This window comes from Elephantulus edwardii, unplaced genomic scaffold (assembly GCF_000299155.1).
Source record: "Elephantulus edwardii isolate Elephantulus edwardi_28Jun2011 unplaced genomic scaffold, EleEdw1.0 scaffold00070, whole genome shotgun sequence".
Taxonomy (NCBI): domain Eukaryota; kingdom Metazoa; phylum Chordata; class Mammalia; order Macroscelidea; family Macroscelididae; genus Elephantulus; species Elephantulus edwardii.
This window is the reverse complement of record NW_006399820.1, coordinates 16,364,983-16,377,545: the sequence shown is the minus strand read 5'-3', so window position 1 is coordinate 16,377,545 and position 12,563 is coordinate 16,364,983. Positions and strand designations below refer to the sequence as shown.

At 46.8% G+C, this 12,563-nt stretch overlaps 1 protein-coding gene across 1 annotated transcript in view; it reads left to right on the top strand.

Moving 5' to 3' along the window:
• Window positions 1-10,277, top strand: part of GMPR (guanosine monophosphate reductase) — a gene marked incomplete at its 5' end in the record, with an annotated part of 49,233 nt that extends 38,956 nt beyond the window's left edge. Inside the window, 3 exon segments of the mRNA XM_006903607.1 lie at window positions 2,156-2,198; window positions 5,049-5,208; window positions 10,097-10,277. Of these exon segments, the coding sequence (XP_006903669.1) occupies window positions 2,156-2,198; window positions 5,049-5,208; window positions 10,097-10,277 (384 nt within the window).
• Window positions 10,278-12,563: the final 2,286 nt, after the last annotated feature.

The following is a 12,563-nucleotide window of genomic DNA, read 5'->3' as shown; positions in this document are numbered from 1 at the left end:
AAAAATGCAACAATGAATGAATGGAAATCCAAAGTCTCTGTAAATTTTCATTGAAATTAATAATAAATTTTTAAAAATTAATAATAATTTATAAAATAGTCTATTTTTAAAAAAAGAATGTGGTAGGCAGCAGACCACTTTTGTCTTTCAGTACCATGTGGTCGATACTGTCTATTTCATAAGTGCATCCAGAAGCCACATGTAAACAGAGGAAGTTGTATACACAATGCTCTAAAAAATCAGATTCCTTTCACATCATGACTCAGCACTGACTGCAAACATCTAGACTCATCCTGGGAAGAGAAGAAAGCATTTCCTTGTCTCAGAAGTGCAGGGTTTCTGAGTTAGGGCTCATCACAGGCCGCCATAATGTGGTATTTTTAGCTTCTCACATGAGACTGTCTAACACATTCACAAATAAATACTCCCAAGTGAGTGAGTCGGAGACTGAGGCAGAGTTGTTGTTTTTAAGTTACATGTTAATTTAATGGCAGCCTGAATGTGTTAAATCTATTTGTGGTTAGAAGGTTGAAGCCTATGGCTTAGAGTTGGTTTTAGGTGTCACATTTTAAATTGAAACGGCAGAGCAAAGGAAGGGTTATTCCATTTAAAAGAGAAAGGTTTGGGGCTGCTAACCAAAAGACCATTGGTTCAAACCTACTGGTTGCTCTACAGGAGAAAGATGAGGCTGGCTGTTCCCACAGCGTTTCAGCCTCAGAAACTGTAGAATGTTCTACTCTGCCCTGTAGGGTCGCCAAGAGTTAGAATTGACTTAACAGTAATGGAATTCTGGTAAGGATTCTTTTTTTTTATTATTATTATTTTCTATAATTATATTTTATTAATTTTCATAAACATTTACAGAGATTCTGGGCTTCCACTCATTCATTGCTGCACCACTCTCTCCACCCTCCTCCCAGTTTGTTCTTGTCCAAATGCCACAGTGCTTGTCAAAGCCAGTTCTGATTAATCTTCTTTGTCAGTGTATCCTTTGCCATTCCCTATCACTCCTCCCTGAGAGAGACTTCACCCTGAGTCATAAGGAAAAGGGGACGGCGTATTCTCTTAGCTACTTCCTGCTGAAAAGGGACGCTGTGGGTTTCAGGGTGAAGATCTTCTCTTACTAATTCTGGTAAGGATTCTGTGTAGTCTGCGATGGTGCAAGGTCTGCTGAGGGGAGGGGGGCAATATTACAAGTCAGTTCACTGAGTGATGATGCCGCTTTCCTCATTTTATGTCAAACAGGGAAAAAGCAGGGAGCAGCCTTGCCATTTTGTACCTATTGTGTTTGTAAAGGGAACCTAGGTTAACACCAAGGGGAAGCATTTGACTGCTAACTGGACAGTGAGTGGTTAAATCCCTCCTAGCTGTTGTGTGGGAGAAAGATGAGGCCCTTTGCTCCTGGTTGAGTTTATAGCCTTGAACCCTCACTGAGGCAGCCCTACCCCTGAGTGGGATCAACTTGATGGTAGTGGGTGTTTGTAAGGAGATCTAGGGGACCAGCATCCTGGAAAGCATAGTTGTTGTTGGTGTTTAAGATACAGACACATAGCTAGTGACACTAGCCAGGATGTGTTCTCTGTGGGGAGAGAGTCCCTGCCCAGGACAGGCATTTGATTTGTAAGGCCAATGGGTATTTTCAACGAAGGTGGAGAGGAGACACGTGGGCTGGCTGGAAATGCAAAGGCATTAACTCCATATCTTTTTCTGGGCTCTTAAAATAATTTACCTCTTGTGCTAAATAAAGCTCACCTCACACTGAGCAGGGAGGGAAAAGTGACCATTGAATGAACAACTGGAAAGAGTGCTTTCTGCATGATATACTTGGATGGTAGGTGTGGATGACGTGGACGGCCGGTTTGTCACAGGTTCTATAAACAGTTAAAGACGAGGTCAGAGCCCCTTGGAGAGCAGGAACTCAGGGCAGGCAGTGGGCGGCCCCACAGGACAGGATCACTGGTTTGGCTAACGGAAAGTACAAGGCGGGGAATAAAAGCAACTCAGAGGTTGCAAGAGGCACAGCTCAGAGGCCTGGGCGCTTGGCAGTGGGGAGGGTGGATACAAACGCCCAGACACAGGTCCTGGGGGAGGAGTTTGCAGCCACTTTTCGAGAGACTCCCACTGACTTCCTCTCCCTGCTGTTTACTGTTTGAAGGATGGAGGCTGCACGTGTCCAGGAGATGTCGCCAAAGCCTTCGGTAAGACCCCGGCAGGGACGGGCCTCCTTACTGTTTGCAGCTGCTCCTTTGCAACATGCTTTTGGATGGGTGGGCAGGGCGGCCTTGCGGGGCAGGAGTTGGGTGGGGACTGGATGGAGTACGGGACTGTGTAGAGAGCAGTGGAGTCCCAATTTGCCTGTAATCCTGGCATCAGTTTGATTCTGGCTGGTGGTGGCCAAGTGCCCTAAGATGACGAGGGGAGCATTCTACATGCTGGGAGTGACAGCCTTCTCAGACCGAGGGACAGAAGTCTCAGGGAGCCTTTCATTAGGACAGTGTGCGGTCAGACTGGACTCAGGGACATCATTGAGAAGATAGGGAAGCCTTTCTTACCCGACGACGGGCAGCCTGCACTCCACCAGGGGGCAGCAGTGTCTCTCGGCTCTGTGAGTCTTTGAAGCCGGTCCCCGGAGTTTTCCTGGAAAAACACCTTGCAAGCCCACAGTCTCTGCTAAAAAGAAAATAGCTATTAAACCTGTACAGCCAAGTAACCTTTGTAAACTGTGGTCGTTAGTCAGAGCTCACAGCATTGTTGAGGGCTCCATACTAACGTGGGAGGGAGCAGTGGGAAACAGCACAGTGAAAAGTAAAACTGGAGAGGTCCCCAACCCCCCTTTCCTGAAGCCAAGGTCAAGTTTACACTCCATTCATACATCCTTTCTTCCTTGTCCTTTATTTCTCTCTTCTCTTCTTCCCCTCTCTCCTGTCTCCATTCTCTGGTGATGATAACTTTTCTGTCTTAGGAATTCTGATTTTTCTTTTTCAATACTCAAAGTGATTCCCATCTCCTAGACTCCTTGGGACAGTATTCTTAGCAATAGGGTTTCAAAGCATCCATAGAGAATGTAATAAAAGTGGGAAATCTTCTTAATTTAACTCCATTCTAATCCTAGATTTTAGGGAGCTTTTGTGAGTTATTGGTAAAGAGTTGTGTTGCCAATCCAATGGCAAGTGGATTGGGTCCACCAGCTGCTTGAGGGAGAAAATGGGCAGTCTTCTAATGTGTAATTCACTGCCTCTGAAAGCCCGCTGGAGGGTCAGTTCTGCCTGAAGCGTACAATGGTACATAACAACATCAAATCATAGATTTTTAGCTGTGGTCTTGGAGACAAAGATTCTGAAGCTACGTCTGACATACTTTGGACATGTTGCAAGGAGGGACCAGTCCTTAGAGAAGGACGTCATGCTTGGGAGGATGGAGGGACAGTACAGGAGGGGAAGACCCTCTATGAGGTAGATTGATTCAGTAACTGGGGTAATGGGTATGTCGAAGACAGTGAGATTGGCACAGGACAGAGCAGAGTTTAGGGCTGTTGTACATAGAGTTGCTATGAATAGCTGGTGACTTGATGGGACATAACAACAATAACAACAACAACAACAACCCAGTCGGTCCGTGTTATAGTTGAGGTGACTGGCTCAGAAAGGTGAGTAACAAGGCAAAGGTGACACACACAGTCAGGCCGAGCAAGGCACAAGATTTCTTTCTGTACTTGCTAATTCCTTATTTATGAGGCTCTTTAACCAAGGACATTTTAATATTGATTTATAAGCTCAATATGGGTGAGTGTTCCATTATGTGCTCCCCTCAGATATTTGGTAGTTACTTTCTGCCCATAGGAGCTCCCAACACTCAAAGTGGCTGGTCTTATAAAGAATTAAAGAATCCTTGGTAGCATAGCACCTCGTGTTCGACTGCTAACCAGGTCATTGGTTTGAATCCACCAGTCACTCGAAGGTAGCAAAATGGGCAACTTCCTCCAGTATAGATTTTGCAGACTTAGAAACCCAGTGGAGGGTTGTTATGAGGCAGAATTGACTTGATGGCAATGAGGCTCCCCCCACCTTTTTTATATTGGTTTGCATACAATGAATGATTCATTACATTTTGCTTCATACAATGATTCATATGGATGACAACAGTGTGTTTTGTAGAGGAGAGATCGGAATATGAGTCCAGGCCCTTGGATTATTGTTCAGGCCACACTGAGGGAGCTCTGCTCCCCTGTGGCCTATGTTTCTCCCCTTCACTCCTTTCATTAAGTGCTGGAGGCTTGGAGCAGGAGAGAGACAGTGCCAGGGAAAACACTGATTAAAGAAGGCTGCAAAATATTGAAAAACTAAAGAAACCGGAAGCCACTTCAAAGCATTCTTTAAATAGATCAGTGCTCTCTGTTCCTGCTGATTCATGTTTTATATTTGCTCTGAGGTCCAGGTGTCCTGTTCCTGGGGCAGTGGACACCAGTCATTCTTGTCCCCTTAAAGTCATGGCAGGTGGTAGGAGGGCCGCAGAACCAGGGTTTGTGTTAATAATCCTGAAAAGAGGAGTCAGCAAAGCTTGCTTCAAAGTGCAGAGGCCCCCTCCCCTCATGCCTTATCCACTTGGGTCTGTGTACAACTTGCCTTGCCATTGTGCTGAATGCCCGATGCAGATCTCAGATGTCCTCTTGCAAATATATGGATGGCCAAATGGAGGACGTCAAGGCAACTCTGTAGAGGTTGTTCCAGGTCGGGCTTTTAATAGGCTCCCTTGCTCCTTCTTCCACATTTCTTATTTATATATCTGGGTCCTCGTTCTCTGCTGACTCACCGGGGTCTGTCACGAGACTGAGTGGACTTGATGACACTTTTTGTTTTTCTCAACCCTTGGTCACTTTGTGTGTGCTTGCACGATAGGGGGGCTTTTTTCCGCAGGGGAGAAGCTGAGCCTTTCTCTTGGCCGTAGGTGGTAGTGGCTGTTGGGGGGTGAGTTGGGCAGCGCGCTGCTCTTAGAGGAGCTGGCGCCCCTAAGTCCTCTGCTTCCTTTCCCCCCTCACTGCTGGCATTCAGGAGCTGGAGCCGACTTCGTCATGCTGGGAGGAATGTTCTCGGGCCACACCGAGTGTGCGGGAGAGGTGATCGAGAGGAATGGGCAGAAGCTCAAGCTCTTCTACGGGATGAGCTCCGACACAGCAATGAAGAAGCATGCAGGCGGGGTGGCTGAGTACAGGTGAGTGCAGCGGCCTCACATCCGGACATGATGGGCACAGGTCTGAAAGAACACCAAGTCTATTGTGGGGAGGATCGAGGAAGTGTTTCTTGCTTCTGTTTTAAATAGTTCTAAGGCAGCTGTGGTGGCCTAGTGGCAAGAAGCTGTGCTGCAGTGCTGAAGGCATGTGGTTCAAGTCTGCCAGTCATTCTACCTGAGAAAGATGGGCAGTCACCTCCCATGGGATTAATTGCTTCTGAAAACCTGCTGGAGGGTCAGCTGTGGTCAGTTCAGACTTATTGGTACACAACGACAACAATGTCTACCCAGAAACCTTGGTAGTGTAGTGTGTTACGTGTTAGACTGTTAACTGAAAAAATGCCTGTTCAAATCTACCAGGTACTCAGTGGGACAGAGATGAGGCAGTCTTCTCTATAAACATTTACCGCCTTAGGAAGTCAATGGACTGTCATCGTGTATCATAATAGAGCCAATGACAGTGGTTGTTGCTGTTGTTGTTAAGGACCGTCAACAACTCACAGCTGACACTGTAGCAGGTTTTCAGAGGCTGTAAATCTCACAGGATGAGATTGCCCGTCTTTATCCCATGGAGCATCTGGCAGATTCCAAACCTTGTGCCTTTAGACGGGTAGCACACCACCTTACCACTTAGTGAGTTGGGGATTTTTTTTTCCTTTCTTGGTAATTTCTACCCAGTGCTAATGGGTTAGTGCAAATGGTTGATGCATTTGGCTTCTGATTGGAAGGTTGAAGGTTCTAGTCCATTCCAAAGTAAAAAGGTTCTGGTAAGAAGGTCTGGTGCAATCTTTGGGAAAACTCCGTCATTGAACAATCAGGGAGCACAGCTGTGCTCTCTGCCCTGGCACACCTTGGGTTGCATTGAGTTGAAATTAACTTAGTGGCAGCTGATTTGAATTTCTATCCAAGCTAGAACTTGCAGCATTTGGAAACCTCCAAAGGAAGTATTGAGCAAAAGTATTTTGGAGATGGATGTGAGTTTGACTTAGGGGTAAGCAGGAGGCTATGTGTAAGCATGTATGACTCTTATTCCATCACCCCTTGGAGGTGACACTCCAGACTTCTGAAAGGTGGCTGAGAAGGTTGTCTTGTCCTCTGCTGAGGCTTTGGTGAGCCTTCCCACTGGCCTTGATGCCTGGCCAGAGCTTCTGTAAATGTGAAGCTCAAGCTGCAAGAATTAGGTTGGATGTGGTCTCCATTATCACATGGTCATCAGGTGGTTTTGGGGTTCCCCCCCAAGATGGTAATGCTGGCAGCATTTTCAGCTCTTTGATTGTATCACTTACTACAGAAGAAGTGTTTACTTCTGCTAATCTTTTTTTTTAAATTTTTGAATCCATCATCCTGGAAGATTATCTGACCTTTTCTGTTGCACTTCCATTTGAATCTTCGCTTGTGTGTTTTAAGAACCCAGTGTCAGAATACCTCCACTTCCTTGCCCTACTCCATAGCGCTGTGTTGCAGATCAGCACTCATGCCCTATGACACAAAGTGGACAGGATAGAGGGTTTTCCAGCCTCAGAAGAAGGTCAGCTGGGATAAGCTAATCTCTTTCCTCTGGGATGCTGCAGGCTTCTTGCTTGGATGCAGGTTCTGTCCCCTGATGTGGGAGAAAAAAATCCCCAACTCCCCCCTGGCTGGCACCCTCCACTTCCCACCACTACCCACACCAAGCTCATTTTGAGCACAGGGAGGATTCAGATGCATTTGATAAGCTAGAGATAAAAACCTCAGCTCCTCCTCAACTGAGATTTCCAGGTGGGAGAAGGGTTGATGTCTGTGTTTTACTGGCCTTAGAAGTGTTGTTGCCATAGCAGTCTTCTGGAGTTCTGGTAGACCAGCTTCAATTCTCATTTTCCTCTGTTACAGCATGAGGAAGGGCAGGTCATAAAAGAGGGACAGGGACAGGGTGCTTTCATGCCTTCATCCTGCAGGCCTCAATCAGGATCAAGATGGCAACTCCTTCACAGGAAGCCTCAGAAGGCCGTCTCTCTATTTCAGGGGTAATGGAGAGTAGAAGTTAACGCTGTCTGTTAGGGGGTGTTGGAGGGAGTTCCTGCCTCAGTGACTAGCTTGGGCCTGTGGCCAGGAAGCTTCATGCTTTGCATGAACAGTTGCCGCCGTGTGAGGGCCCAGCCAGTGTCTCCCGTGTGGTGTTATGTAAGTGCAGCCACGTGGTCAAGTGAGAACTAGATACTTTGCCTGGAATAGATATTTTGCCCTCTAGCTGTTGGATCTGTTTTGGGCTCTAAGACTGGTTAGAAATGGGGGAAGGCCAGCTAGACTATAGCACGCACAGCTGGGAGCCAAGGAGCTGAAAGAAAAGTCAGCTGTCACTTCATCAGGGTTTAAACATAACAGAAAAGATTCGGGGGCCTCAAGAGTCAGTTTTGGAAGTTGATTCAGATCCAACACAGGGAGGAATTAGAACGTGATTGAAGGCTGCTGGAAGTAGCAGACCTGCCGCCCTCCTCCTCCTCCTCCTCATCTCCCTCCTCCTCCTCCTTCTTTTCCCTCTCTCTCCTCCTCCTCCTCTTCCTCCTCCTCCTCCTCTTCCTCTCCCTCCTCCTCCTGCCTCTCCTCTCCCTTCTATTCATTCTCTCCCTCCTTCCCCTCATCTTCTTCCTCTCCCTCCTCCTCCTCCTCATCTCCCTCCTCCTCCTGCCTCTCCTCTCTCTTCTATTTGTCCTCCCCCTCCCCCTTGCCTCCTTCTTCCTCCTCCTCTCCTCTTCCTCTCCCTCTCCCTCCTCCCCTGCTCTCCTCCTCCCCCTCCTTCTCCTCCTCCTCCCCCGCCTCCTTCTACCTCCTCCTCCCAGCTTGGCCCCACCCCCCAGCAGTAGTTTTCTGCTTCATTACAATGAACTCTTCCTAGGAATGGTTCTCCTACTTTGACATTCAGTTGAATGTCAAAGACAGAGTTAGTTATGCTTTGGTAGTTCCTTCCCAATCATTAACCATTTAGTGCTCGTGCTATCCCTGGTGGGCAGGTCAAAGTGCCTTCGTTCTACAGATGAAAAGATGGAAGCATCAACAATAAATGACTTTGGAAAGGGTGACACAGCCAGTTAGTAGAAGAGCAATGACTAGAATCTGGCTAAGTCCCATGGACATCTCTTAAGAAAACAAATGGTAATCATTTCAAGTATGTGTACACACCTATTTTTCTCTGTACACACAGCGTGGTGACCTGAACCACCCTGTGTCTAGCTAGTGAACTTGGATTTGTCCTTTTTTGGGTCTGAACAGCCAGTAAGCTAACCCTTCTAACCAGTAGCTTAAGTGGGTGGATTTCCCCTTCAGGTGGGCTCACAGGGGTAGCTTTCAGGAAACGAAAGTTAACACCCTTATGGAATTGTACTTAGTGAGTTTCTAACCAGGAGATGCTATTTTTTCCTATTGAAGAGAGAAAATTCCAGGTTTTGGGTAACTGTTGGTATGTTCAGATTATATGACCCTTAGATGAGGGCTATGGTTTTGCATAGTTTCCAGATTTTCTTCTTGTATTGCACCTGCAAAAGTGAGTCTAGCCTGTATTTGCATTATGCATCAAGGAAGGCTGATATATGGAATTCAGCAATGTTATTGGATAGCCTTCTAGAAAATGGGACACAAGGTTCAAGGAAGGTGATGTGATATTGCTTAGTGCCTGTGCTGGTTGCCAGGTCCAATCAATTACCAAACCTTACTGGGTAGTACATAATGACTATTGCACTAGACTACAGACCAAAAGGTTGGAGATTCAACTCCAGCAAGAAAAAAGATCTGGAAAGACTACTGAGGAAAAAACCTTACTTGATCCCGACACACGTAGGGTGATTTCCAAATGGATTCAACAACTTGTTGGTTTGCTGTGGAGGATGCTACTTAAAACCCACTGAAGTTGCAGGTTGCATAGATTTCTTAATGTTACTCTGGTTCTACCAGGTTTGGGTGTCAAAACAAGCCCAGGATAAAAGGTGCAGTGACATGTGAGTGTCCAGGCCTGAGAGCTGGAGTTGCATGTTCGACACCCCTAAAATACAGGCACGGTGTTAGAGGGGCGTCACTGTCTGGTGCTGGAGGAGGTTCGCACAAAAATAACTAGGGATTGGCTTGTCCATTTTTTTAAATCATCTTCTTCCTGGTTGTTACCTTGATAGGAACTCCATTTCTGAGAGTAGAGCTGGCTCGCAGCAGAGTGAACCTCTGGGCTTTTCCAGTTGTTAATGTGGGAGGGCACAGAGAGGAGGAAATATTGCGTAGAGTTCCTGGACGTCACTGGCTTGGTGCTTCTTTATTCCCATAGATTCATGGTCCATTGCCATAGCCTCACAGTGACCCCCTATGGTGTCGTAATAGAATTGTCCTCTAAAAGCTGATTTTTGTTTGGAAGTGGATAGCCAGGCTCTTTTGGGAGGCACCTCTGGGTACATTTGAATTTCCAACCTTTTTGTTAGCAGCTGAGCATATTAATCAATTTGCAACACCCGGGGACTGCGTAGTGGAGGGAGGATATACATCTACGGAGAGGATAAGAAGGTGGAGTGGGTTTCTCATAGGTGCACGGTGGAGATACATTGCTGAGGGGAAGAGTGTCACTCGCCGTACAGGATCTGGGTCCACAGCTTCATCAGGCATGGCTCACGACATCTCACCCTGCCCTGTGCAGCCAGAACTGACGCTCAGTTCTGTGTGTGGGAGGTATGAGTGCATCTGAAATTCTGGCAAGGCCTGCTTCTTGAAGGAACTGTGAATGTGGAGCCAGAAGGGGAGGCTGACAGGCAGACCCTTAGCTATTTGTGTGTGAAGATGGGATAATTCTAGCTGGCTTCTAAACAATGGGAGATGAGGGGGGTAAAAAGGAAACCCCCCAAATTCCTTTTTCTTGCAGAGCTTCAGAGGGCAAGACTGTGGAGGTGCCTTACAAAGGGAGTGTGGAGAACACGATTCTGGATATTCTCGGGGGACTGAGGTCGACCTGCACGTACGTGGGGGCCGCTAAACTCAAAGAGCTGAGCAGGCGGGCAACCTTCATCCGGGTGACCCAGCAGCACAACACCGTGTTCAGCTAACCGTGCCGATCAAGTGCCACGCAGCCTATGTGGATGCTCCCACATGCACCCGCTTGCTCCATCTCCCCCTAGGCTATCCTGTAAGAGCTGCTGCTGCTAAGAATGGTGGAATGCTGCCTCCTCCTCCCCAGTCCCGCCACCAGGAGGCCTTGGGACTCTCCCTAGTGCCTTGTTGAGGCCTGGACGCAGGACGCTGATCGGGTCAGTGGCCAGAGCCCAGCTGCCCAGAACTCATAACCTCACTGTTAGAACTAACATTGGCATCTTTTTCTTTTCTTTTTTTAAGAAAATGGTTTCACTTTAATATATCTTAAGAATTGAGTGCTGGAGTTTCCCTGTGTAGGAATCTAGCTGCATGGGGGAGTTGGGGTGTCTCCATTTCCCAGACAGGTTTAGTCAGTCCGCTACTAATGGAAATGTTGGCAATTCAAACACACCCAGAAGCACCTCAGAAGAAAGGCCTGGCAATCTGTTTCTGTAAGACCGCAGACATTGAGGACCCTATGGAGTGGAGTTCGATGCTGAAACACACAGTTAACACATGGCAAACACGCCTTGAGTCGGCTTTAACTAGACAGCAGTTTGGTCTGAAGTAGTCTTGGTTTTCTCAGATAGGTGAAGTCTGTTGCTAATATCCTGGACAACTGAGGCAGGGAAGAGCTGCCTCTGAAACGTTAGAGGAGCTGGATCCTCTCCTTCTATGTTTGTGTTGCTTGAAGAGAACAAAAGGAAGTGGTTGGACAAAAGAACATGAATGACTGGTTCCCCAGCTGATGTTTTACCAGGTTGTGGTGACCCTCCTTCCTCCCTCCCCCCACTTCATTGTGCCTTTGGAAGGAACATTTCCTGGCTCTAGACTGCCAAAAAACCAACTAGATATGTCTGGGGTCGAGTGCAAGCAGAGTGGTCTTTAGAGGCAAGGATGGTGACATTTCATCTCACATACTTGGGCATGCTGTTAGGAGGAGTTATTCAGAAAGGGCCATCATGCTTGGAAAGCGAAGCAGAAGAAGATCTTTGAGAGTGGTTTGACCCAGTGATTGCAGCAGTGGGCTCAGGTGTGTCAGAGATGAGGAGGATGGCACAGGCTAGGGCAGGATTCAGGTCTGTTGTTCCTGGGGCCACTCTGAGTTGTAGTTGACACCTGATGACCACCTGTTGGAGGACTTACAGAGTCTTGAGAAACTGTCTCTGGTTTCTTGTTTACCTCCATCCATCCATTTTCTTTCCCTTCTCAGCCCCACCTTGCCCAATTGGTTTCTCTCAAGGCAATTGCAGATTGATTTTTAAATTCCCTGGGATGTTTTATTGGAAAGTTACATACTTAAAACTGACAGGTCAGCCTTTCACCGGAAGCCAGCCAAAACCTTGAACAGTGGTATAGCACAGGGTCTTGGTTTGAAATAAGAGTGATTCGAGTTTCCCCCATAGTGAGGGGAACAATAACTATTTTCTATAAAGGACCACACAGTATTCCTATGTAACAATCAATTAATTAACTGATTGTGATGACATCTTGAAGAAGGGACCCAGCAGTGGTCTGCCCAGACACTAGTCAAAATCATGAACACGGAATGAATGAATGATGCCTGGCCACTACCATGAAGAATTACTTGGGTAATTAAACTGGGAAGCTTTTGTGGATTGGGACATTTATTTATTCATCAAGGCTAACGCAGCAGATGTTGCCGGCTTAAGGTCAGCCCCTAACCCACAGTGAAAAAACACTGCTTTATTCTGCGCTACACGGATCATTGACTATGAATCAGACGATTCAGATCAACAGTTTTCACAGGCTGATGTTTTCTAAGATACAGATTACTCATACTTTTTGGTGCAGCTTTGTCTGGTAGCTCTGGAAGTATGTATGCTTCCACTGACAGGCAGGTGTGACTGTGTGAGGTGCATTGGCTGGAAACGATCGTGGGTCTCCCACACGGAAGGCAAGGATACTACCACGGAGCCATCAGTGGCCTCTAAAGCAGCAGATAAAGAGCACATGTTCTTTAAAAAGGGAATGTTTCTTGGATTTAGAAGGTGGGAACACAAACTGTAAGATGTGATATAATGGCCTGGTTCCCCACAAGAGCTCTCATGGTGCCTGGCCATGCAAGTCAGAAGACCTAGTCCTCCAACTCTGAAAACACATAGTATTCTTTTTTTTTTTAATTTCTTTTATTAATTTTAGTTTACAGAGACTTAGGGTTTCCAGTCATTTCATTGTTGCACTTTTCTCCCTGCCCACCCCTTCCCCCCAATTCACTCTTCTTCTTGAAAAGCAAAAGA